This window comes from Oxyura jamaicensis, chromosome 3 (assembly GCF_011077185.1).
Source record: "Oxyura jamaicensis isolate SHBP4307 breed ruddy duck chromosome 3, BPBGC_Ojam_1.0, whole genome shotgun sequence".
NCBI classification, from domain to species: domain Eukaryota; kingdom Metazoa; phylum Chordata; class Aves; order Anseriformes; family Anatidae; genus Oxyura; species Oxyura jamaicensis.
The window spans coordinates 57,404,263-57,429,905 of NC_048895.1; the positions used below are offsets into that span (position 1 = coordinate 57,404,263).

Genomic DNA, 25,643 nt, shown 5'->3' on the forward strand with positions numbered 1-25,643 from the left:
GGAAAGCACAGCTTGCAACTGTTTTATGTGTTATTTATGCTAGACCTGCCCTGGTTGAGAGCTCTACTGTGCTAATGGGAAATTTTAAGAAAGGAAAGCTCTAAACAGGATTCAAGAACACATCGTTGTCAATTATTGATGCTCAGTATGATGTAATTAGTGACAGTGGATCAGACAGGATGCTTTTAAACATTCCACTCACTTCTTAAAGACATCATTTATCCCCAGAGAAGACTAAGTTTACCAAATATCTAAGCATACCAAAATCATTCTTCTCCTGAACAAGTTTCCCTGCCTTTTGCCATGACTTAGTTCAGCAGTAAAGCTGGTATGAGCGCACATTGGACTTGTATGTGCAGGTTGTGAGGAGCTGCACATTCAGCTCAGTTAGTATTTGCTATTGCAAAAGATTTCTGACCTTTTTGGAGAAGCTCAGTTGCTACCGCTTCCTTGTAGCAAGCCTTGGCAAGTTTGGAGGGGAATGGTGACAAGTGCTCTGCCTACCTTCCACGGAGCTCTGTTCAAGCTGGGATGACAAGCAGCATTTTCTAGGTTGCCACGGTCCTTCTCCATCAGCATTTGCACACCCAAGATCCTGCCGAAATAACTGAGCACAAGCCCTACCAAAGACAAGAAATCGCATATCTTATATCCTTGGGAAATGCATATGCATTAAATATACCTCTGTGTGTGTGTGTGTGCATAAGCATATGTGTATATATGCTTAGCGATATGTAACTATTGATACTGATATGTATATAATGCTCTTACACACACTACTTTCATAGTGTGCTCTAAACTGAGATTAAACATGTCAGAATTATCAATGATACCTTCCATGCAGCCTTAATTCAGTTTCTTGTGAATGTGCAATGGGAGATAACCTTTAATTATTGTTATTATTATTTTCCATAGGGATCTTGTCATATGGTGAGAAATGTGATAAGGAATAGAAGCAAGATTGGGAAGTAATGATGCTTCTTGCTTCATTCGCTCCATTGTGTAGGAAATGAAACTTCTGCAAAGACCAAAAGCAGGAGATTGCAATAGAGAGCATGGCTTTTTGGAATAAAGAAAGTGAATATTACATAATAAAATTCAGTTGTATGCCTGCAACTACTATGGACTTCCTCCCCAGCCACAACCACAGCTCCCTCATTCTGTTTCACTCACAGTGAATCTACAGTTTAGACAGGGCAAAGAAGTATGACAGTCAGTATAATATGGGCCAATATTACAGCATCTGTCAGCTACGAAAGAACAGGCAAGACTGGATCTGTAAGAAAAGGAAGGTACAAAAGCAGGACACAGCACCAAGTGGGATTATTTAGCTATTAATATCCTAACTCCATGTGATGTGATACAGTTCTTCCATAACAGAAAATTTGCAGTTGGCAAAATTCCCCTGGGACATCTTCTAAGCTCCACCGTAATGCGTGAAACACCCAAGTTTTCTGAAAGACCAGTCACTTTGTTTGAAAATGACAACAGAAAGTGCTTCCCCAGTTCTCCTTGCCTTAACCACCTGTAAGATAAAAGACCGTGTCAGATGTGAGTCAAGTTGCTGTTTATAGCACTCTGTAAGAGATAAAGACTTGAAAGCATATCTACAGTGATCCTGAGCAGGGGACCACTCTATGTGGGGGACTCAGTGCCCCACATCAGTGAACCTCAGCAGTCCAACTGCACATGTGGTGCTCCTACGGCGTGGCTTGTGGCTTTGGGGGCTGCGTTGTGCTGCCCACACCCCTAGGCCGCAGGACAAACCCGGTCACCTCGCCGCAGCAGAGGAGCCTGTGGGCATCTCCCACTCACCGCTGGTGATTAGGCCACCGGCGTGGTCTTGCCTTTGTCTGGGAATACAGCAACAAGTTCTCATGAGAACATGGTTTAGGAATAGGGTTGTTTTCTTGTAAAGAAAATATCTCAAAAGCCCAAGAAGGAGGAACTTCTCCATGAAGGGGATCTGCACAGCATGCTGTGGGAAAATCCACCTGGGGCCTGCCAGATGCTGCACAAATACCTGGTGCCTCTCATCTCAATTACTATTTATACTCCTCTCTTTATTGTGCATCATTAAAATTGATGTTTTATGAAGCCATTTGTCCCCTTCTACTCTGCCCCTGTGAGGCCCCACTTGGGATGCTGCATCCAGGTCTGCATGTATAGACTTATTCAAAGAAACAATACTTATTTCAAAGAATTTCCAGCAAAAATCCCTGGTGCTATCCAGAAAGGCAGATGGCTGTCTCTTTGATCAGCTCCCTTTAACTTTCTCCAGTGAGCGAGGGAACAGACAGCCACCCTTTTGGGCAGTCACCCCACGAGCCACATCTCAGAGCTGTGGTGCTGGAGAAGCAGCACGCTGCGTGCCACTGAGCGAGGAGGAGCAGGGCCGGTGTCCCCACACCGTGTCCCCACAATCCACTTCCCCATCTCATCACTGTGGGCAGGACCAGGCTGCTCACCTGGCAGCTATTAAAATCACAATAAAAAACTCTGTATCTAGGACATCATTTAACGTCTGAGCTGTGGCCTTGGTCCCATCCACGGTATGGTGTCACTAATCCATAGTATGGTGTCACTAACTGTTGTTGGCCATGAAGCCACAAGATCATGACATTGTGCCTGAAAGTCTCACAAATTACTTGTGCAGAGGATGTGGACATGCATAAACAGTGAATGCAGTTATTGTATCTGTGATTTTCACTCTGTCCCCTTGCTTCTATAGTCATGGTCATACCCTTTTATCATATGAGTGGCCCCATTGACTGCTAAAACACTGGCAAAAAATAAATAAATGTCCTGTGAAATCCAGAAATATTCTTAGAAATTTGATGAAAAAAAAAAAAAAATAGTATTTTTCTTGTAACCTCACCTTAGAATAGAATACCGTCAGGGTTTAGATTTTAAAAACCTTGCCCTCATCCTGTAGACAGTGGTAGACAGTGGCTTGAAGACATGACCCATTTGCAGTCAGAAAAAAAGAATAGCTAAGAAGAGACTCAGCCATTCTTTACAAAAGAACTTTCTAAAACCTCATCTTTACATCAGCCTCTCCATATTTTCACAGCCTGACTCATAAAATGCTGAGTGTGTGTGGGAGAGGTAGAGTGGGAGTGAAGGGATGGCACTGCCATTTTAAAAATGATTATAAATAGATAAAACACCAACTGTCTGCATTTTACCCTCAAGGCATCATTAACTGGCCAAGATTGTTGCTATCATCTACAGCCTATAATGACATAGATGGGCAAAGGTGATTAGTTTTGTTTCTTAAATTTAAAGGAGAGTGTCATAAAGTTTGTCAGCAACACACATACACACATTGCAAGGTATGGAATGAATCAGGACTTTTGTAGACAGCTGCAGTTATGTTTCTTTTTTCACTTAAAATGGAGATGATCAATATAGCAACTTTAGAAAGGTGCATGTCTGATTGCTAGTCTGTATTAAGGAAGTATTCACAGTATCGTTTACTTTGCATTGTTTATACCATTTATTTCCTCTTGCTTCTGTAGAAATAAGCTGGTTTCGATTTCGTTTCTGCAGAACTGCAGAGTGCATCAGGTCTCACCCCAGCTTTCCTGCAGCAGTGCATCTTGACTGTGCTCGGGCTGCAGACCTCAGGGGAGTGTGTAACTTCTAAACCCAAAAGCAGAGCCAGCTGGGTTTGGCTGTTTTAAAATGTAACAGAGTATGTTGGCTATAGGCCTAAACACAGTGATGATAATGGGACTTGTGGCTTTGTCATTTTTTTTAACCCTTCATTTTCTAGCCTGCATATTGTTAGACTTGTGAGACTAGATGTGTTCAATAATGTAAGGAAAGCTGTCGAGATCCTTATTAGGGCATGCATTTATGCATGGGGTCCCAAGGACAATTAGGAGCTCTTTTCCTCACTGTGCAATGTATTTGCCAGGGAACCAAGCTGATGCAGGCTGCAGGCTGCCAAATGTGTTTACAGAGAAGAAAACAATTCTGAGAAGCCACACCATGGCAGTTCCCCTCTATCTAGCCAGCTGCCTGGGCTTGTTTAAATGTAATACAATACAAATGTAAATACACAAAGCGTGCATTGTTTTCTGCAAGGCAAAGTAAGACAGGGGTTCGGGAATCTCACCCTGATGCATTTGCTTGAGCAAGTTGTTTCCTTCACCGTGGTTAGCAGAGAAGCCCTGACCAGCTCCCCGAGGAGCTTGAGCTTTTATAAAGTGCTCTCTCTCCATCTGCTGACATGTTTTCCAGCACACTACGTGCCATGCAGGAGGTAAGCACAGAGGGCCAGCAGCTACCTGCACTCACCTGCTCCAAGCACGCTCCTGCCCCCTCCATACCAGAACGATTTGCCCAGGTAATGACAGGTCTCTTGCTGGACTCTCATGAAGAAAATTACAGATATTTCTGTACGGGCTGAGTGTCCATGCTTCCCAGCACAGATCCTGGGGGGATTCAGGCATGAGTGTGTGCTGATCCCTCACAGACGTGGATGTGAGACAAGCACTTTGAAATTCTAACACAGACAAGGTGGCCATATCTGTGGCTATATGGAGACTCACATGATTTTATGTTCCCAGCAAAGTTTTCCAGTCAGAATCTAGATGCCTATGGACTTGTACCTGGCCTGAGTACCACGTAGATGTTATGAATCACAAGTGACTTCAGCTGCTCCTCACACAATTTGCCCTAAAACATCTTTGTAGACTTCCTTTGCATGCTCTGTACTAGTTTTATGTCCTCCTATTGTAGTGCCCAAACCTGCCCACAGTGCTTGAGGTGAGGCTACATCAGTGCAGAGCAGAACAGGACAACGCCTTCCCTTGACAGGCTAGCAAAGCCTTGCCTGATGTACCCTAGGATGTGGTTAGCCCTTTTGGCTACCATGTCAAATCATGTTCAGCTTGATGTCAACCAGAATCCCCAAATCCCTTTCTGTGGGGCTGCTCTCCAGCCTCTTGTTCCCTGGTTTGTATATATATCCAGGGTTGCCCCATCTCAGGTGCAGAATCTGGCACCTGCTCTTGTTAAACTTCATGCAATTGGTGACTGCCCTGCCCTCTCATTTGTCAAGGTCTCTCTGCAAGGCCTCTCTACCCTTGAGGGAGTTTACAGCTCCTCCCAATTTAGTGTCATCTGCAGATTTACTTAGTCTACCTTGGAGTACTGCATCCAGATTATTTAAATTACTCCAAAGTGATCTTCTGCAACATTTAGAAGACTTAGAAAAGACCAGTAAATGCTGCTCACTATGTATTTGTTTTTTCTTTCTATAATTGTCATTGACTGAGCAGCTCACCACCAGAAAAAAACAGTCCGTTTTCGAGTGCACGTTGTACCAATAGGTTTACATAACATGCATATACAAATATATGGTATATGCTATTGCCCTGTCTGGAGAAACAACTTTTAAGGATGGCAAAGTACCTGTAACACATTCAGTGTCTTGCAGTGTTTGTGAGTGAGCTCCAAAAAGGAGCAGGGTCATGAAAATAATGCCACAGGATTTGTGAAAACACTGGTACCTGGCTTTAAGCATTTCTCCAAAAGGATGTTGGGTCTGGACCTGGTGTGACAAGACTCTGGGGGTGCTTCTGTAGGTGGCACCGCTCTATCCCTGGGTACCAGCCTGGTGCTTCACCTTCTAGAGTCATTCAGGTGCTCTGGCTGAAATAAGCATCATCTGCATGATATCTACGCTGCATCACAAAATAAGACTTCGGGTGTTTTATTCACAATACCTCACAGGAGCCTAGCTTCATCCACTGAAATATGCATCTGTATTGTATCTGAGGATAAAGCTGTATTTAGAGTGGTGGAACTACACTGAACTGCCACCCTCTGGAAAACTTTATTAGAACAACTTCATATTGAGTAGTTTATGTAACTAGATCTTAAATGTATTGCATGGTTAGAAACACTGTTAAGCACTTACCCTACCTAACCCATACCATTCTTTTTTAAAAAATGGAATACCTGGAAATATTGACCATACAAATTCTCTGAAATCATTGTACCGGAGCTACTCTTCAGCCTGCTACTGATTTTATTTAAGAATGCCATTTCAGATCAAAATGCAGAAGATACCTTTCCTTGAAAATCAAACCTCAGAAGATCTAAGTTGGTACAGCAGTTGCATCTTTGAGCAAAGGAAGAGTTTTGGTTTTTAGTGTCACCTGTGACATCAATAATTTTAACTTCAATCCTGTCTGCACATATCTGAGAGCACTAAATTATTTCCTTTGCCCTCGTGTTTTTGTCTTTATTTTGTGATACACAATAAATGCACCAAAGGAGTGAGTCTGGGTCTTTATCATAAGCTTAGAGGATGGTTTCCAAAGTAAAACAAAACAAAACAAAAAAAGACTTGTCTGTAGGTGACCACAGAGTATTTTGGCATATATCATCATCTTCTGGGTTGCAAAACAAACTATACCATACTGGCTTTTGTACTGAGAGGTATTCAGACATAAATATGTCATCAGGTCACCAAACTAATTTTTAATCAAGGCAGATCATATGTTGTTCCAAACAGCTGTCAGACACTGAAACATATTTTTTTTGGTTTAGGGGCTCATTTTCCTTCAAATTGTTCATATTTAGGTCTACCCTTCACAGCTGACATTGGGATTAATTGCTTTCTTATACTCCATGAGAAAAAATCCTTCATTAGAGAGCAAACACATGCCATATTTGCTTGAGAAGGACGTGAACACTTTCATAACACTACTGCCTTTGCCAGTTTCTGAATGAAAAGCATATTCATTTTTTGTTGTTGTTGTTTGGTTGGCTGGTCTGCTTTAAGTCCTTGAAACCATGATTCCCACCGTACATCGGACATCATATATCAGATGGAGGATTTTCAGGCAACATGACTCATGCTGTACTGTGTAGACCAAACCCTTAGGACTGTCCTTTTATACTAGGAGGGGCTGATATGAAGATACCATTACTGGTTAATCTTTTGATACCGAGTCATAAGGCCAGGCCTGTGGCATTCACTGGTTCATGTTACATTGGCCTAACAAAGGCTCTGCAACTGTTTAACCTTGCTTAATAGCTACTCAGTGCTGCTGGAGGAGAAGAGAATCTCAGCCTGTTTCTGAAACATCCAACTATGTGTAAATAAAGCTGCTAAGTATGAGTGGCAATATAATCAGTTTTAGCACAGACAAACTTCCTGCTCCTCCTACTCTTCTTCTTTCATTCAAGTGTTGTTTGTGACAAACCAAGTGAAGACAACCAGCTTTACGTAGATACGAATGGCAGAAGCAGCATGGCTGTCACTGAGAGGAATCCCCTGAAGTGGAAAGAACACCTCCAGAAAAGCTTTGGAGGGGAGATGAGAAACAAGCAAAAACAACATGCATTTTCAAAATCCGTTCCAACTTGAAAAAGGCTTAAGAAAGATATTATTGCGTATATCTCGCCCCTTCATTTGCTCAAGTTCTCAGCAAAAAACAACTATGCTCACATGAGAAATAGCTGGGACAGCTGAAGCTGTTACTACCCATTGCCAGAGGTTATACAAACCCATGCCTCAGCGAATTTACAGCTTAGCCAAAACTGCTTTGAAAGGCACGTTTATGTTCAGTCACTGGATTTTGCATGGAAACAGCTGAGGTGATTGCACGCGCTCCACTCCACAATTACTCCAACGGTCCCTGCTGAAGACAGACAGTAGTAACATCTTAAATTGCAACAGCTAGATTTGCCTGGAGCTTGTCTAACCTTGCTCACAGGTTCCACCACGCTCTCACATCTTACACAGATAGGAAACTGAATTAGTTAAGCCACTCTTTAATTTCCTAACATCATCATATGCAGGCAACCACTCTACTGGTCACTCTTTGACGCTGCTGTCAAAGACTTCCTGCTCAGGGCAGTCAGGAGATGACACTTGCTATTCTGGAATCACTGGTGCTCCTGGCCAACCTACAAAACCTCCCTCAGACCCACAGCTGGTAAGGTCACGAACCCCTCACAGGGGACTGCTGATCATCCTGTTGCTCACAAGAATAGGTAATGGCTTTCCCATACTTAGCTTTTCTATTATTGTGTCAAGTACTCCAGGAACCACATCTTGTATCCAGGCAGTCATCTGTGGTAATTATTTCCTTCACAGAGGTGTGGTCCCATTATGTGAAAAAAAAAAATAATTAGAAAGGAAGCCATGAGTGCTTGCATAGTGCCTCAAGAAGCCTACACACTTCTGTGGCCACTGGACACATGGCACAATGCAGTTAGTTCTTGGAGATGCACTCTTGTTCACATTGTTCTTTGTCTGCTTTCAGAAGCAGCAGGACAATGAGTCTCAGCTCCCCTGAGCAGCACATAGTCACAGTCTGCTCTGGTTGTCCCAGGTTTTTTTTAGTGCCAAGTTTCTCTGTCTCTTGCTACCCAGTGTTTCCAGATGCACTGAATACATTTACCAGCACAGTTAAGAGGATAAATATAAAATGAGACATAAAAGTGTCTTCATAATCCTGTCTCAGCTCCAGCCCAGCACTGAGCCTTGAATCTACAGTTGCCTCAGTTTTTAAGACGGAGCAAGGCCTGTTCTGTGCTTAAAGAGGTGCCACGAACAGAGAACTATAGCCTGGTTGGGGCAAGCTGCTACTCTCCATGCCAAAACTCACTTCTCAAAACATCACAAAGCACTCAGTTTGTCAGCATACTCAGGCTATCCTGTGAAGCCAGACAATGACTCAGGCTTTCGACAAAACACAGAGGAAAAAACAATTGTGGTTATCCAGTAACGCAGAGTTGCCAGACCTCCTCCCAAATGCAGGGGTCCTGGCCTCTGCCCCCGTTCTTCCCAGCAGCAGGGCACAGCGGTGCGTGCACTGGTGCACTCGGGTCTGCAAACAGAATCGCTGACACCAGCAAGCTGAGCCAGCAGCCCACGCTGCTTCTGACCGCAGCCAGCCTGTACCCAGATGGCTCAAGTTTCCCCACGTTCTCCAGATGCTGAGGCCAGCACAGGCAGAGGCAGCCCAGATCTGTTTGCACACAGGATTTCAGCTGTTTTCCTGTTGCACCAAGCAGACGGAGATGAAAGGGACAGCATCTGAGCTTACATGGCTTTGTGGAGAATCCATCTTCATGCATGCATTCCCTGCATCTGGAAGTAAGACTTTTCCATCATTTTGCACTCGTAAAACACAAGTAAAAGACTGCACAAATCACAAACCAACTAAAGGGTGCGTACAGAAAGCTGGGGAGGGACTCTTCATCCAGGAGTGTCACGATAGGACAAGAAGTAATGGCTTTAAACTAAAACAAAACAAAACAAGGTAGATTTAGATTAGATATGAGGAAGAAGTTATTTACTCAGAGGGTGCTGAGGCACTGGAACAGGTTGCCGAGAAAAGTGAATGTCCCAACCTTGGAGGTGTTCAGGTTGGATGAGGCCCTGGGCAACCTGATCTAGTGGGTGAAATCCCTGCGCAGGTCAGGGGGGTTGGAATTAGATGGTCTTTCAGGTCCCTTCCAGCCCAAACCACTCTGTGATTCTATGAAACTCACCCACCCAGTAACTGCAAGAGCTGTGATTCAGTCAAAGAATGCCCATTCTTTGGAGTAGGGAGCAGTAACAAAGAAAAAACATTCTATCTCGCTGGCATGCTTTCTGTGCAGTAATTTAACTATGTTGCTTACAGAAATTCATTTTGCCTTCATTTCAGATTGCAAATAAAGAGAGAATCAACCACTGCAAGAATTATATAAATTGAAGTATGTACTTTTATTTTATACTTTCATGGCACATTCAGATTTGTAAACATTAAGACACCAGTTCTATTTCTTCATATATTGAAAGTAGCCATCAAGTACATTTAGGAGTATTACCTGAGATTTTTTTTTTTTAAAAAAAAAAAAAAGAACTGGCATCTTTTACCTTAATCATGTACAGTACTGTTTTAGGAAGAATTACAAAAGGGAATGTTTTTCCAAAATAGGATAATCTCCTTTCAACTATAAAGACATATAAAATACATCAAAACACTACAGAATGATCAGCCTGATTCAGAGGATGTTGCAAGTCATTGTCTCAAACAATCCAATTCACACACAACTGAAATGCATATTGCATCAGTCCTGCAGTAGTATGATATCAACATTGTCATGAACACCTTGTAAAAGCAGTTCCCCTTGATAAGTGACAATCTTTCGTCGTTTTGCAGCCTTAAGAGTTCCCACTAGGGCTTCGAAGAGGTTGGCACATTTTTCATCAGCAAAGAGCACACCAAATTTCACGCTCACTTGTCCATCAGCATCTAAATCAAAGACAAAACACGGAAACACCTGCAGATATTCTTTCAGTTAGGAGATGACAGGGGGAACAGAAGTGATAGGCAGTCAGAGTGCGGAAGGTAAGCCCCATAGTATTTCCCAGCTGCCAGTAACCTGACTTCACTTCCATGAGGTTTGACTTCATAATGGGAAACATGCTACAAATGCTGATGATTAATGGCAGACAAAGGTCCTGCCTGTTATGACTTTCCTTTCCCCCCCACCCCAAGATTTGTATCAAGAACATATCTGCTATGTTTATGTTATGAAAGACTGATGTCTTTCTGAAACCTATGAACAATGCAGGCGATCAAACTTCTTTGAAGCATAAGGAGGAAAATTGTCTTTAATACGTAAAATGATTAAATACATTTGTTTTTTGTTTTTTTTTTGTTCACCTATTAATAATTGAGGTTCCCACTGAAGAAGGTATAATGTGAAGCAATTTATCACACAAAGGAAGAATTTTAAAAGGTTAGCTAGGTTATTCTTAAGCAGCAAATCCTAAACAGTTATATATATCAGGTTTTGAAAAATGAATGCAATTAAATGAAACCGCATCAGAATTTAAATATGTGAGCAGGTCCTACATCCACAAATTGTACAAATACTTGTAAAGAAAGTGGAGTTTTAACAATGAAAAGCAATCTTAATATAAAAATCTACATTCTAAAGAAGTTTAAGTGAAGGCTCGGACTGTAAATCCTCGATTACAGTTTTAGGCATACAGATCAATTCCCTCTAAATAGCACTGTTATGAATAGAACTGAAGCATACGACTTTCAAAATACAGAAGTTACCAAGGAAGGAGGTGAAAGATAAAGGTGTCATTTCTTTGAAGACTGTAGCAAGTATCTTTGTCTAAAAAAGGTAATTTTGCAGATGATTTTAGTGGGGGCAGGATTTCAGGTCTGCTTCCTCTCTGCTGCAAAGGCTTAAATGTTTAACTTCACAACAGGACTGCTTTAAAGGATAGGACACTGGGAGCACCACACAGTCGAACAATAAATATATGTATGGAATATATGTATTTTCAGGTTATCTGAGCCTGCTTAACTAAATTTGCCAGGTTCACAACAGGTTGGTATAACATGATTACATCTGCATGTTCAAAGGTATACAGTACTTACTTCTGGTTCCCAGCCGCCGAATTTCCTCAACTAAGAGGGTAATTTCATGTTCCACGTTCATTGTGGTCTAGAACATAAAATAATTTTTTAGCAAAGTTATTAGGAGACCTCTAAATCCTTTGCACATGTTCATCTTGGCCTGTTCTCAGTTCATCAGGAGTATCACAATATTTTGTAAATCCCAGGAGCCCAGAGGCACATAATTAGAGGATCTTCTGAGATTTTAGCCTTGAAAGGGTAGTCTTCACATCCCCACATCTGTAGAGAAATGGATAGGAAGCTACCACTTTGGTACTTTCTAAACACAAACACATGGAACTCATCTCAAAATGGGGTGGGGGGGCAGGGGGAGGCGGGGGGAAGGAGGTGGTTTTATGTGTTTTTCCTTGGTTTGGCTTTTAAAGCGCTTAGGCCAATCATTATTTCAGGCAACCACAAAGACAGAGCATCCTGCTAACATCACAGGTTTTCAGGGTCTTTGCAACTTTCTGTCAATACCCACAATAAAAAGGGAGCATCTTCCCTTATGTTTCCCTCTGGGATATAGGATGAATGGTAGGTGAATGGCTTTGGTTTGTGTGTGCATTTAAACCTCGCCACAGCTTTCCACTCATCCTAGGACAGCCCAGACATCCATCTGGTTACAACAGATCTGTGCATGCTGCACCTGAAAGGACAGCATCTGCCACATCTGCTACCGAGAGCAAAACCCAACCAGAGACAAGCCACACAAGTGTCCTAAGGCAGCCAGCACTCATCTCCATTCACACTGATCCCAAGAAGCAAAACTTATCTCATGCACCTCTTGGCTGTGAAAGTTCCCTCAGTGTGCATCAATGCCTTCCATCACTTCAGTCATATGCAGCTTGGTAGATGGCAGTCACGATGACTACCATCACGCAAGGTACTATTTGGCTACAAAGCATCCCAAATTAACAGCCGCAGGCACCTAAAAAGCTGTTTCGTGATGCAGTATAAAAAGAAGCATCAACGTGATGCAGCACTCCTTCAGCAAATGTGGGCATCGAAGTAAGGACACGAAACTGTGCCCGAGAGGGAAAGCAGTGTCAAATGCAGCTTTTTTGCTGGTGCTGGCACACAGGCTGGAATAAAACCTACAGAGAGCGACCCTGGAGCTCAGCGCTGTCCAAAAGAGTCTCAGAGTTGTGAGCATAGTGACCACCGCTATTGTTCAAGAAATAGCATTTCTGCACACATCTGGTTAAGTAAATGGAGTTAAAAATTAGCATCTGAATGCATCACGAACCCTTCCTAACAGCAGAGCTCCCCTCCTCTCCTTTTATCTTGAGCTAGGATAGGTAGGGGTGCCACAGTTCCACCTCCTGACCCTTCACCAATTTGTCTGAGACAAAAAGGTTAACAGAGGCTGAGCTTCAGATCCCAAACTCACTTAAAATAAATAAATAAATAAAAATCTTTCTACATGCAAAATTAAGCAGGCTTAATACCAGCAGGGGTTTCAGACACAGCCTCATCCCTTAGTTTTGCCCCTAACCCACCCTAAGAACAAACACCCAAGTGGATGTTGGTAAACTAAGACATAACATTGCAACAGCACCGGGCTGCCCTGCTACCACCACTTCAAAGCCTGCCTTAAAATCGCCTGGCAACACGGATTCAGCATTTTAAATGCATGAGATGAATTCTACAAACGTCTATCTTTCATTCACTGAGCACTAAATATGTTGTTGTAAGTCACCAGGGAAAACACGACCCATCCACCGAAACGCTGACACTGTCATTACTAACTGCTCAAACTGCCCGTTTCATATTGGTCACCGCGATGGCATCGTTAGCTCTTTAACGCTGTCCTTTCGACATCTTTAAAACTGACTTTTTTCCCTTTCACTTTTAGCTCTCTGAGCCGTGGGGTACCTCGCACGGCCCCGAAGCCCCCCGTACCGCACCCCGCCGCCCTCGCCCACCGCAGCCGCCCCGCTCCCAGAAGATGGCGGCCGAGCCCGCTCGCTGCCCGCCCGCAGCCCGGCGGCGGGACCCCCCCGGGGCGAAGCGCTCCGCTCGCCGCTCCCCGCCGCCGGGCAGCCCGGAGCACGGGGTAACGGGCGTGGGGTGCCGGCCGGCCACAGCCGCTCCGCCGCCGCCAGGCTCCGCTACTCACCCGCTTCCCGCCCGCCGCCGCTGTCTCCCCCCGGAAGGCGCAGGCCGCGGCGCCGCCCGCCGCCGGGGGCAGGGTGAAAGCGGCGGCTGCGGTGCCTCGCTCCGCCCGGCTGGCGGAGGGGACGGGGCCTCCCCGCCTCGCCGCTTCCCCGCCCCGCGGCCCCCGGTGGCGGCGCCCGGCCGAGGGCCCCAGCGCCCTCCTGCGAGGAGCCGGCGCTAGGGCTGCGTGGCTCGGCCCCGGTGTCTCCTCGGCACGGCGGTGGCTCCTGGCTTGGTGTCAGCGCACCGCGTCTCGCCTGTGACAAAGGCGTTGGTGAGAGGGTCATGTAAAATCAGTTCCCAGCCCGTTAGTAACTCCTGCTCCAGCGACTCTGATCCCAACACAGAATCAATTAATTAGGTTGGAAAAAGAACCTTAGGATCATCAAGTTCAACCATCACCACCAAATCCACCATTAAACCACATCCCTTAGCGCCACATCCACACATCTCTTAAATACCTTCACATGGATGGGGACTCCACCACTTCCCTGGGCAGCCAGCACCAATGTTGGACCACCCTCTCTGTGAAGAAATTCTTCCTAATGTCCAACCTAAACGTCCCCTGGTGCAACGTGAGGCTGTGTCCTCACAATACTTGTCACCTGACAAAAGCGACCAACAGCCCCTTCACTGCAACCTCCTTTCAGGTAGCTGTAGAGAGTGATGAGGTCTCCCCTCAGCCCTCTCCAGGCTAACCCTGGTTCCCTCAGTCACCCCTCATATGTTCTCTAGCCCCTTCACCAGCTTCTGTGCTCTTCTCTACACATGCCTGAGCAACTCAATGTCCTTCTTGTAGTGAGGAGCCCCAATCAGAACACAATACTTGAGGTGCTGCCTCAGCAGAGCTGAGAACAAGGGGACAAACGCTTCCCTAGTCCTGCTGGCCACACTATTTCTGATACAAGCCAAGGTACCATTGGCTTTCTTGCCCATCTGCACACACAGCTGGCTCACGTTCAGGCAGCTGTCAACCAGCACCCCCAGGTTATTTTCTGCTGGGCAACTTTCCAGCCACCCTTCCACAAGCCCATACCACTGCACTGGGTTGTTATAACCCAAGCGCAGGACTCAGCACGTAGCCTTGTTGAGCCGCACACAGTTGGCCTTGGCCCATCAATCCAGCCTGTTCCAGTCCCTCTGTGGAGCCTTCCTGCTGTCAAGCAGATGAACACTCCCATCTGATTTGGTTTCATCTGCAAATTACTGAGGGTGCACTCAATCCCCTCATCAAGATTGTTGATGAAAATATCAAGCAAAACTGGACCCAATACTGAGCCCTGGGGAACACCACTTGTGACTGGCCTCCGAATGGATTTAACTCCATTTACAACTCTTTGGGCCTGGTATGATGCATTGTGTCCCTTCAGTCACTTTCTGTTATTGCACCATACTCAACATCGCAGCTGGTTTCCCCCAGGTGACGCTATGCCAAACAGTTCTCTTTTCTAAGAAAACTAATGAACAAAGTTAACATAATTTTCCTTTGATTAAGTCATGTTGCGTTTTCATCTGATTGTTCATTCAGCTCCATGTCCTTGTGCTCTACCCGGTAGACAGAATGCAGTTTGATTTGCTACTGCTGTTGTCATTCTTTGCATCTGTAATCTGTATGTATCTTCTCCAAGGGACACAGGCATTAAAACCAAGAGCAGCCCAAACTCTTCCAGAACACTGAGACCACTACCACCAGCCTCCTGGCCAGCGGCATGACTCACACAAAATCTCTTCTGAAAATACCCACTAGCTTCAGGCACTACCATCCCAGCTGCCTCTCTCACCATTTCAACAGGCATGGCTGCCCCCAGAGCAGAGCAGGTGTAAGAGGCTACTTCCAGTCCCCACAGTTCACATCTTCATGCACCATCTTCTAAAGGCAAATCTGAGATACACTCTCAGGCTGTGAGCTGTGCAGGTAGGTCTGGTCCATCACTGTGCTGTACAAGGATGAATGAATTGCTAAAGGCATCTTAAACCACCATAGAAGCTCAGCTAGGGTTCATTTGGCAGAACCTGCAGCTAGATGAATTGATTTATACAGTGGAAATGATACCATAAAGATCCATTTTCATCACTCCAGGGATGTATAAGAGACCACACCCCTTCCTTTTTCATTTTTTTTAATGCCAGTGTTTTTATTAAAATATTAAACTTACATAATAAAAATCATAATTTATGTGTACCACAATTTCTGATTATTAAAAAAGTTCTGCTTTCTGCACAAGGAGCTATAATATTCAGCAGGTGATATCTGCAGAATACATAATCACAAACAGATTAACCATATTTAACACCTGTAAGGGGTGCTCTTTCCAAAAAAAACAAACAAACAAACCCTGATAACTGAGAAAACGAGTCAAGGGCTACATTCCCAGGTCTATAATGAAATTAAGTAGATTTAGGTTTGTCTGAATTGAATCTAAAGAAATGAGACAATCTTCAGAAAAATGTAGCATCTGAAGAGCACTATGCTTATCCTGGCACATGTACATACTGCTTTTCTTATGATCGTCATTTTGTTGGCCAACACAATATTAAATACTATAGTAAAATGGACAGAACTTTAAGGAAAATTTAAGATAAACCCGTTAAAACAGACTAATTAGCGCTTCAGCAAGTATGGGAAATGTTCCAGTTATGTAGTAGTATAGAACAAAAGTGTTAATTTTATGTTTTTATTTTTAACAACATGTTTTCAGTTGTACCACATAAGTACTTTAGATTCCTTAGTCATCAGAACAGCATTACATTTGCACAAATAATGTAGGCCTTTGTTGTGAGGAAGGTAATCATTAGTATGGATGATTTATGTTTGATTGAGCAATAGTTGGAGACATTTCATACCAAAGTTGTTATTGTTATTATGAACTCTATGTTAGAAAATATTCTCTAAATCTGTTTTGAATCACAGACCCTGATTTATAAGAAGCATACGAACTACACATCTGAAAAAGACCAAAAAAAAAAAAAGGTAATTTCTTACCTTAGTTTCTTTTAATCCTTTTTTTTTTTTTTTTGAGGAAGTAAACATTTTTTCTTTTTCTTTTTTCCTTTTTTTAAAAATTTGAATTCTGTCTTTTGTAAAGAAACAATGTCATGTACCCAAGTATTGGCCCTAAGGAAGATAACAGGAAACTATCAAAACATAGTGTGTTTTCGCTACTATTTTTTTCTTTTGGCCCTTCATTGTCATGTGATGTTAAAATAATTTTAGGTAAATCAGTAATAAAAACTACCTGTTATCATGACAATGAAGGCAACAGTGATCTGCCAAAGTATGAAAATGAGCTGGGCAGCCTAAGGACTAAGGGGCTGAGTATGTCCTTATAGGGGCAGCAGCAGAGAGCAGGAAATGTGAAAATTGTGAAGATGGTGATTTTCTGTTTTTCTGTTCCCACAAAATGATACTTAAACAAATAAACAAAACATATGTAAAATAGTCCTTTACAGGCACACAGGGCAGGTGTGGAGATACTGCTCATACATATTTCATATCATTGGTTAAGGTCATCATCAGATTCATGATTCAAATTCCTCTTTCTGTACTTACCATGAGTGGTCTCCAAAAGTCATGAGATTCCACCTTAAAACAGACTATTCTAATTTGACCTTTATTAGCATCTCATTGCACTGTTTCTGTCCTCCCAGATTTACAATTCTACATCAAGGCAGCCCAAACCAGGAATTATGCAACACAAGATTTAAAGCATAGCTTGAGAAAACCAAAGCAGATGCACTGATCTGATCAAGCAATCAGTTTAACCCAGTGTTTTGCCTCCAGCAGCGGCCAAGTGCAGGCATTTGGCAAAAGAATACAGTAAATGAAATCTATCGGTTGATCCTCTGGTTTCCCTCCAGGCTCCTGGCACTTACTGGATTAGGTTAGGGATTTCCTGAGCTAAAGGTTATACCCTAATCATCACATTTCAAAGCCAGAGGTGGATATTTGCCTGTGAATTTGACTAATTCCATAAACTTAAACTTTCATTTCATGTCATCCTATGACAATCATTGCTTAATTGATTTATGGAACTACGTGAAAAAGTAGTTCTTCTTGCTTATTTTTATGTTCCTTCCTGAGAACTCAGTAAGTGCTTCAATTTCCTATGTTGTAAGCAATGAATTATTTCATCTTCACCTTTCTCCATCGTGTTCATGATAGCTGTCCCACTGCACATCCTATTTTCAAGCTGGAGAATCTTAATTTTAATTTCTTGAAAGCTGAATGCCTTCCCATGTTGGTGATCCTTGTTGTTCTTTATAATTTTACACATCATTCCTTGTTCTTTTCTGAGATCCTTGTTCTTTTCTGAGATTGAATTACTAGAATTGTTAGCATTATTCAGTGTGTGGGTAAAGCATATGCAATGGGATAATGATGCTTTCTATTTTGTTTTCAGTTCTAACAATTACCAACATCTTACTTGCCTTTCTGAAAACTGCTGAGCACTATCCACAGTGATTTCAAAAACTATTTCCAAAGTGGTAGCAATTAATTGTTCTGTTACAGATAATTGGGGTTATTCCCTCCACCCCCGCATATTACTTAGTGTTTTTCAATAAAACAACCATTGGCTGGTTGTTTTACTGTGTGATTTGAAATGGGATCACACACATATTGTCACGTTTTTAACTGTCATCAATGACACCTTTGAACAACACAGATTCAAGCAGAGATCCTGCTAAAAGTACTTTCTCCCCCAGCAAAGTAGGCCACCAGCTCTATGTTTGTCTCCTCCCACCTCTGAGGTAGTTACTGATCGTGAATGCAGCCTGTCTTCTTATCCCATGAGAAATTAGTTTTGCAAAAGTGTTTAGTGTTTGCAGTAAACATGTTGTAAACATGCTGTTTAACAGGTTACTCCTGCGACAGGCAGCACAGGCTCAGCCTGAAAAAGGTGTGTAGAAGAGCTACAAGGTCATTTGCTAGGTAATGGGCATATTGTCAGTTTTCCAGCATATTTTAACTAAATAACTATCTTTATAATAGATAAACTATGTAGTTCTTGCTTTGTACAATATTGTTCTCTTGATTTTTTGTTGCATTATATAATGTGCTTGTGAATTGGCAGACACATGCACCACGTGCGCATGGAGGTCTCTGTTGAGAGAGAAACACGTTCTCTAGAAAACATTAGATCTGACCCTGTGATTTGCAGATTTTACTGCTAGAAGATATCATCTTATCTGCCCTCTTACGTAACCCAGGTCTCACTTTGTTCTTCCAATAGATTTTTGTTTGACTTGTTGTTTCAGTAGACACATGAATTCCTGTTGCACGTACCTGCACATCCCTTTGCTGTCACGCCAGCAACCCACACCGGTGCAAGATGCGAGAAATTTTTCTTACTGTCTCCAAATCTGGACAAAAACTACAGTGCTGTGATTCAACCAGGAGTGTGCGTCTTAGGCCAGTCCCGTCACATATCTATGCAGTTGGCCTGCCATGAGTCACTTCTCAACATGGGTGTGCCATGCTCTGCAACCCACTGTAAGGTTGTGACTCAACATGAAGTAGTAAAGCTACTTCAGCCCTGGCTAAAATAGGTCTTTAAAAATATGTCTTCACATGATTTAAAGATTTCTAGTGGCAGAGGACTGACTACATTCCTAATTCCCATGGACTTTTGTAACACCACTGAAAAAATAAAGTATCTTTTCCTTGAACAAGACAGGGTCACTGGTTGCAACAAGAAATATAAAATCACAGCAGCTCAGTGCTGGCACAGAAATCTGAGGGGAGTAAACAATAATCAGAGAGTATGGTTGTTTTTAGAGACAGTCAGAAAAACAACTATATTGTTTGAGACAAGCCATTCAACCAGGAAAATAGCACTGTATTCTCTTATCGACTCTGTACCCAAAGCATCTCCATCATTCTTGGTCCAGTCATTAGTCTTACTTGGCCATTCTCTCTGTCTTAAGATGGCATTTGCAAGGGAGAAAATATTTTTTCCAAAACAAAGAACATAATGATGCTTTGTAAAACCTTACACTAATTTTCCTGTAAAGCCATGTTTTAAAAGACTAATTGTATGTATTCTTGTCTTTGCTTTTCCCATGAGGACAAAAACCAAAGCAAAAGAAAAAAAAAATGTTCTATTTTTTTCTCTTAGTGAGCTGAAAAGGTAACCTAGCAAAACATAAGCATTTCTTTCAGAGTAAAAGTAAACATGACGGACCAGCCTCATAACAAGACGGACTATAAATACAGGCACAGTTACTGCTGACAGACTTGGCACCTGAATGAGCACTTCCACTGAATTAAATGGAGTGATTCACTTACACTGTTATTCACCTGTGTCTGCCTGTGATAGAGACCTTATTTCAGAAATGGCCTCAGGGCATCATCCCCTCCTTGTTATCCACCAGATGCCTCAAACAATGCAATGCCTCTTCTCCCTAGATTAAGCATGTTAATCTTTACTACAGCTGAGCAGAAAAGAGGAGGAGTACTTAAAATTCTTGATGTAAATGACTGCAATGACTTGCCCTACAGCTAACCCGAGAGTAAACCTCTGCGTAATGACAGAAATATGCTACATCAGTACAGCCTAAAAGACTGCACTCATAACGCTAACTGTCACAAAAAGTACGGGATGACCTTAATCATATGTCTGATAGTAATTACTTGAGAACCTTAAGACCAAACTCAAAACCTCTGTAAACATGCACAAGGTCAGAGTTAGTGCAGGATACATGTTGAGCTTGGGTGATGCTTTTCTGTATAGGAGGCTGTGAAGCAAAGAGGATGTGCAGTAATGTGTTTTCTCAGGAGTACCAAAAAGTGTTTGGAGACAGTTTACAAAGAGAAAAACTATATAAAAAGCTGTTTGTATTTCATCTGTTTTATGGTGTTCTTTGCTGTAACAAATGAATACTTGAGAGAGAGAGGAACATGAAGACTAATTACTTTCTCAGATTTGTTTTATCAAAATATCTCTTGTAGCAAGGAAACAGCAGTACATCTCTTAATTTCCACATAGAATGGTAACAGATGAATCATCTAGTCCCTCTGTACTCCTGTTTAGTATGCATCACATAAAAACAAAACAGAACAAACAAAAAACCCCTCTCCTTTCCTCTACACATACACATACACATACTGACATTTGGGGGACTTTTTCAGAAAACCAACAAAACTGGCTTTACATAAGGTTGTCAACTAATGGTAGCAGAGATGACAGCTACATTAATATAGAATTACTATTCACATCCCCTTCAAATACAGCTCTAGGTATAATATCTCTATTTATTAGTTTCCTATAAATTTCCTTCCTAAAGCTCAGGCATTTATAATGACTCATGACAGAAGGACATCAAATCTTCTCCTGAAGGAAATCTTACTGAAATAGTGCTGTGAATTGACATTTGTCAGAAAACATTCATTTAGCATATGAAATGTTGTCAATGCAAAACGTGCTACGTTCATTTTTTTAGTGGAATGTTAAGACATCCTACTGGTCATGGAAGCATGGTTCACAGTTCATAGCTAGGAAAACCAACCAACCAACCAGAAACAAACAAACAAACAAACAAACGTTCTCTGACAGTGGACTAAGGACAGTTAATAATCATTTAATGCAATGATCCAGTTTTACATGCATTTTTACATGCATTATTTTTAGGAATAAAACCTATAACTTTGTTATTCCACATTCAAGTTTTTCATCTCAAAAAACTTGCTTAAGGTGTAAGATACCGGATCATTTAACTCCAATAATCTTTGCAATTACACTGTATTTACCCTGTATTTTGAAGTCAAGTACACTTGACTTAAAGTCAAAGTCAAGGAGCACTTTATTGGTTCCTGCTTATGGAGAAGTGTGCTCTTAAAATGCAGTTTTCTGGTTTTAAGATGCAATACCAGCTCTGAAATTCAAATAGTTTCAAGTTCTTAACTGTTCAAACTTTATTAATTTCATTGTCACTGCAGCTGCAAGTTTTTTGATCCTCAGTCATCTGATGCTGTTTGAAACTACAACACAGAGCTCTGGTCAGACTCCAAATGCAGCTTCCCACAGAGCAGCGGTGACGGTCTCACCTATGGACCTCATATTCTAGGAGGAATTTCTGTCAAGGTGCAGGAGGTCAAACTGTGTGCTGATTTCAAAGGGTAGACAAGTATCTACTCTGGAAGTACTATGACAATACCAAAGTAATTTACACTGTTGGACATACCATACAGGTTGATTACAAACTGATGCGTCAGTTTTCTCCTGCATCTACGATTTATAATCTTGCATGAATTATTCATCTGCTGCATTATTTGTAATTGTGAATCCAAAAATTCTGGGATAAATCTTACCATTTTTTTTCCCTTGAGGAATTTTTTTCCAAGCATTTTTCCAATGCATTGGAGAAGATTAGATTTTAAAACATAGTTAAGAAAATTAAGTGTAACTACATTCTTGTTTGGCTCATAGATACCCTACATCATTGTTACATGTATACAAGTGCTTCTCATGTATGTAAGTGCTTCTCAATAAATGCTTCTCAGGGTGTTGTGATGTAATATTTTGAAGCAAATATCTGTTCTCTGTCACACAAATGTACAATGGACACAAATGAAGAGGACAAATGCATCTCACTTTCCCTATTTTTAGTCAAGAAAAACAGACAAACTGTGTTGCACACAGACAAGCATTTCCCCCATATTTCTCTTGTATTCCCCCGCATATCACTCCTTTTTAAAAGTTCAGCTCCATTTTGAATGTAAGGGAGCCTTATAAAATAGTATCAGATGACATGAAAGTGTATTTCTGATGGCCTCCGATTTTGGCAGAAACAGTATGGGGGTGGAGGGCTGTTGATGATACTAGAAACTACATATGTGAGTATTTGTGCACAAAAAAAACCACCTCACGCATATATAACTGCAATTAAGGTTATATCATGAAACAGAAATGGGAAGGTGGCTTTATTTTTTCTTTAGACAGTGAGAGCATCATGAATTAAGTGAAGTAAGTCAGTGTAGGATGAGGAACATGCTAGCTACATAGACGAGGTATGCATATCCACCCGAGAGGAAAGTACATGTGGGCACATGTACAGCATTTGGGAAGAGGTACAAAGGAAATACCAGCTGTCTTCTTTAGGAGCATATTCAGGAGCGGTGAGTGCTTAAAACAGAAATAAAAAACAGAAGAGGGGCTTGTTTTCAGTTATTTTGCACAGTTACATAACTGGAGCCTTAAGAAGACAGTGCACAGACATCCTATGGATGGAAGAAAAACGGAGAAAGAGTCTCTAAAACAGAGTCAACTGATCATTATGTCAATCAGTGGATCAATTCTATGTAGAAATAGGGAGGCATGCAAAGCCAAAGAGTACAACTTTCCCTCTTTCAGTTCCATACTGAATTACTATTTTATTTGACGATGGAAGAAAAGGAGAAAAGAGAGTGGATGGAAAAATGTAGCGAGAGCCTAACCTCTTTTCCTTAAACAGGTGGGTTGTGGCCCTTCATGCTCTAATCTTTTAGAAGATTCCTTGGACCTCAGCTGGCATTTCCTCAGTGCACCTTTCAGAAGAAATTGCACTAGGATGTACATCAGCCATTGAGAACTTTTTACCTGTAGATGCTAGCAAAGCGGTGTACTGCATGGAGAACACAGTGCCTACAATTAACATCCTCCCTGAAAAGTTAACTGATGTTTAAGAAATCATTGGGTAAAGTGCAGTGTCTAAGATTTTGGGTAGGAATTGAAACATCCCTAGTTTTCGATCAGGCTTTTAAATTGCATTACGTGTGCACAACCTACATTAGTAGCCATCTCACCAGACTAGCTACCTGAAAGTAAAATGTCTATTTTAAGTTAGTTATCTGTCTCTCTAAATATGTAGTTATGTCACTAGACATAGTGAGAAGAAAGATAAGGACCTCACCTATTGAAGAGCACCAATATGGAGAGCGTTTCAGTAAACAGCTTAGAGCTGTTTTCTTACTTTTTGATAGCTAAAGGCACATGGAACAAAAACCAGTTCTTTGGTCAGAGCTGTAGGTTAAGAGACATGTAACTCAGAATGCAATAACTGAAGTACCAAGGCTGTATTGTTGACCCCATCCTCTTGTTTACCCAAAGATTCCTAAAGCAAATACAAAAATTATCCTCAGCATTAACAGCTTCTCAAAATAGCAAATAGTCATCAATAAAGACTTGGTATGTCTGTTAATTAGTTGCTATAGCAGAGTGTTTCCATCACAGAGGAAGGCAAGCAGAAGGTGGTTAGTCTAGTACCTCACCAGAAGTATAGACTCTTTTTCATTCACTTACTTTCTGAGGAATACACATCCTTTATTTCATTACTGGGAAATACAGTTTGTACGCGTTCCCAAGCTAAAAACTAACCGCAAAAGCTATTTTTCTCACAGGTCAGATGTGAGGAAACAGAACCATTTCACTTCCTTCAACATCCCTATATAAAGAGAAGAGGAAAGTGGGACCAGACCTATTGTTATTACAGTTTCCTGTCTCCTTTTTTACTATGCCTAATTTGAAAAAGCAGGGCTCTGCCACTTAGAGTGCATCATATCCATTTAGGTTATTCGGATATTTAATAATATATAAATGGCTCTTGTACAACACAGACAATATCAGAAGAGTCTCTGTTTGATAAAAAGGCTATATGTCAAAGGTAGCTGCTGCCTCTGTTTTGCTTTCATATCAAATATTGTAGCTTTTCAAATTACAACTCATTCAAAATGAGTTTTTTCTCTTCCAAGAGAGTAAGATGAAAATGTATAAATATAAATCCTGCCCCTTAAGAACTACTTTGCCTTTTTTTCTTTTTCTTTTTTTTTCCCCAGTATTTTTTCTGATTCTTCGGTTGTTTGAGTGGCTGGAGTACAACGATCAAATATAAAGAGGGGAAAGGTCTGAGTTATGATGTACATTTGGCCCACTGTTGGCTGCCCTCATCCTGGGCTGTTTGGCCAGGGTCACAATAGTTCTTGTTGGAATGAGCTGGGAAATGGTAGAAGAGTTTCCTGCTCTTGCCCAGCTAGGAGCTGTAGCTGGAGACCTGTGAAAGCAAGCATGAGCTCACAGCTCCCCACAGCCCCTGCATGCTGTCCAGTGCTAGTCCTTCTGTCTGTACAAGATGCTCCGCAAAATAAGTGCAGTGATCGTGCCTCAGCTTTGCCTTTCTTAGTATCTCAGGCATTTTTAAGAGGTCTAGAAAAACAAGCAGTATACAGACATTTTCCAGAGCTGGCCAGGAAGAGCTAGTATATCTCCCTGCGTATTGGGAGGGGAAGAAGAAGATGCTACTTCATAGCACCTGTTCAAGTTAACGTGTTCTAGATTACCATCTCAGCCAGACAACAGCAGTGCTTGGATTCCTATAAAGAATCAGCCTTGCCTTGTAGCACCACAGTTGCCTGATCTGCTGTGGAGCACAGAAGAGACACCAGCTTGGGACACAGCCCTCTGATTGAAAAATCAGAGAGGCGACAACACATTCTAATCCCTTCCAAATTAAATTGTTTCCTCTGTAAAACAGCCAAACTGCCCTTAGCATGAAAGAAAAGGCACTTTGGAAGAGGGATGATGCAAGGAGCTGCTTTTCTTCACCTCTTAATTCACCTTCCAGAAGAGGGAGACGCATCCATGTGCTCTTGGCAGGCTCCCTCCTCTGTCACAGACACAAATCCTGTCAATGGACCTTGGTGGGAAGCACACATGCAGACATGCACAACTTGGCAGTTATATGAAAAATGTGAGGATAGCAAAAGATGCCAATGTTTTTCTGTATTTATATATCTATATCCCTTCTATCCTGTCGGTTCCTAATATGCTCCTTCTATGATTAATTGCAAGAACTGTACGATTTGAACCTTTTCCTAGGAGGCGCATGCAGAAATGAAGTACTTGGCAATAATTCCTTTTTGATTCAGACAGACTTAGCACTGTGTAGATTTAGCACCCGTTCTACCAAATATAGTCCTTCGAAAATGACTGGAACAGAACACGATGTTTCAAAAATAAAGAAATGCAATTTCTTTAAAAGCATTCAAATGTGTGATAATTAAGTGTATATCCA

General features: G+C 41.9%; 1 protein-coding gene across 2 annotated transcripts; it reads right to left on the bottom strand.

Annotated features, from left to right (window-relative positions):
* Window positions 1-9,718: 9,718 nt before the first annotated feature.
* ABRACL (ABRA C-terminal like) lies at window positions 9,719-13,703 on the bottom strand. 2 transcript variants are annotated; one of them, XM_035322842.1, is made up of 3 exons: window positions 13,568-13,703; window positions 11,421-11,487; window positions 9,719-10,274 (listed from the first exon to the last, which is right to left on the bottom strand). In XM_035322842.1, the coding sequence occupies exons 2-3, from the start codon at window positions 11,479-11,481 to the stop codon at window positions 10,090-10,092; spliced, it is 246 nt and encodes an 81-aa protein (XP_035178733.1). In that variant the 5' UTR covers window positions 11,482-11,487; window positions 13,568-13,703; the 3' UTR covers window positions 9,719-10,089. The 2 variants fall into 2 exon arrangements, with proteins under 2 accessions (XP_035178733.1, XP_035178732.1); XM_035322841.1 differs by lacking the exon at window positions 13,568-13,703 and adding an exon at window positions 12,223-12,369.
* Window positions 13,704-25,643: the final 11,940 nt, after the last annotated feature.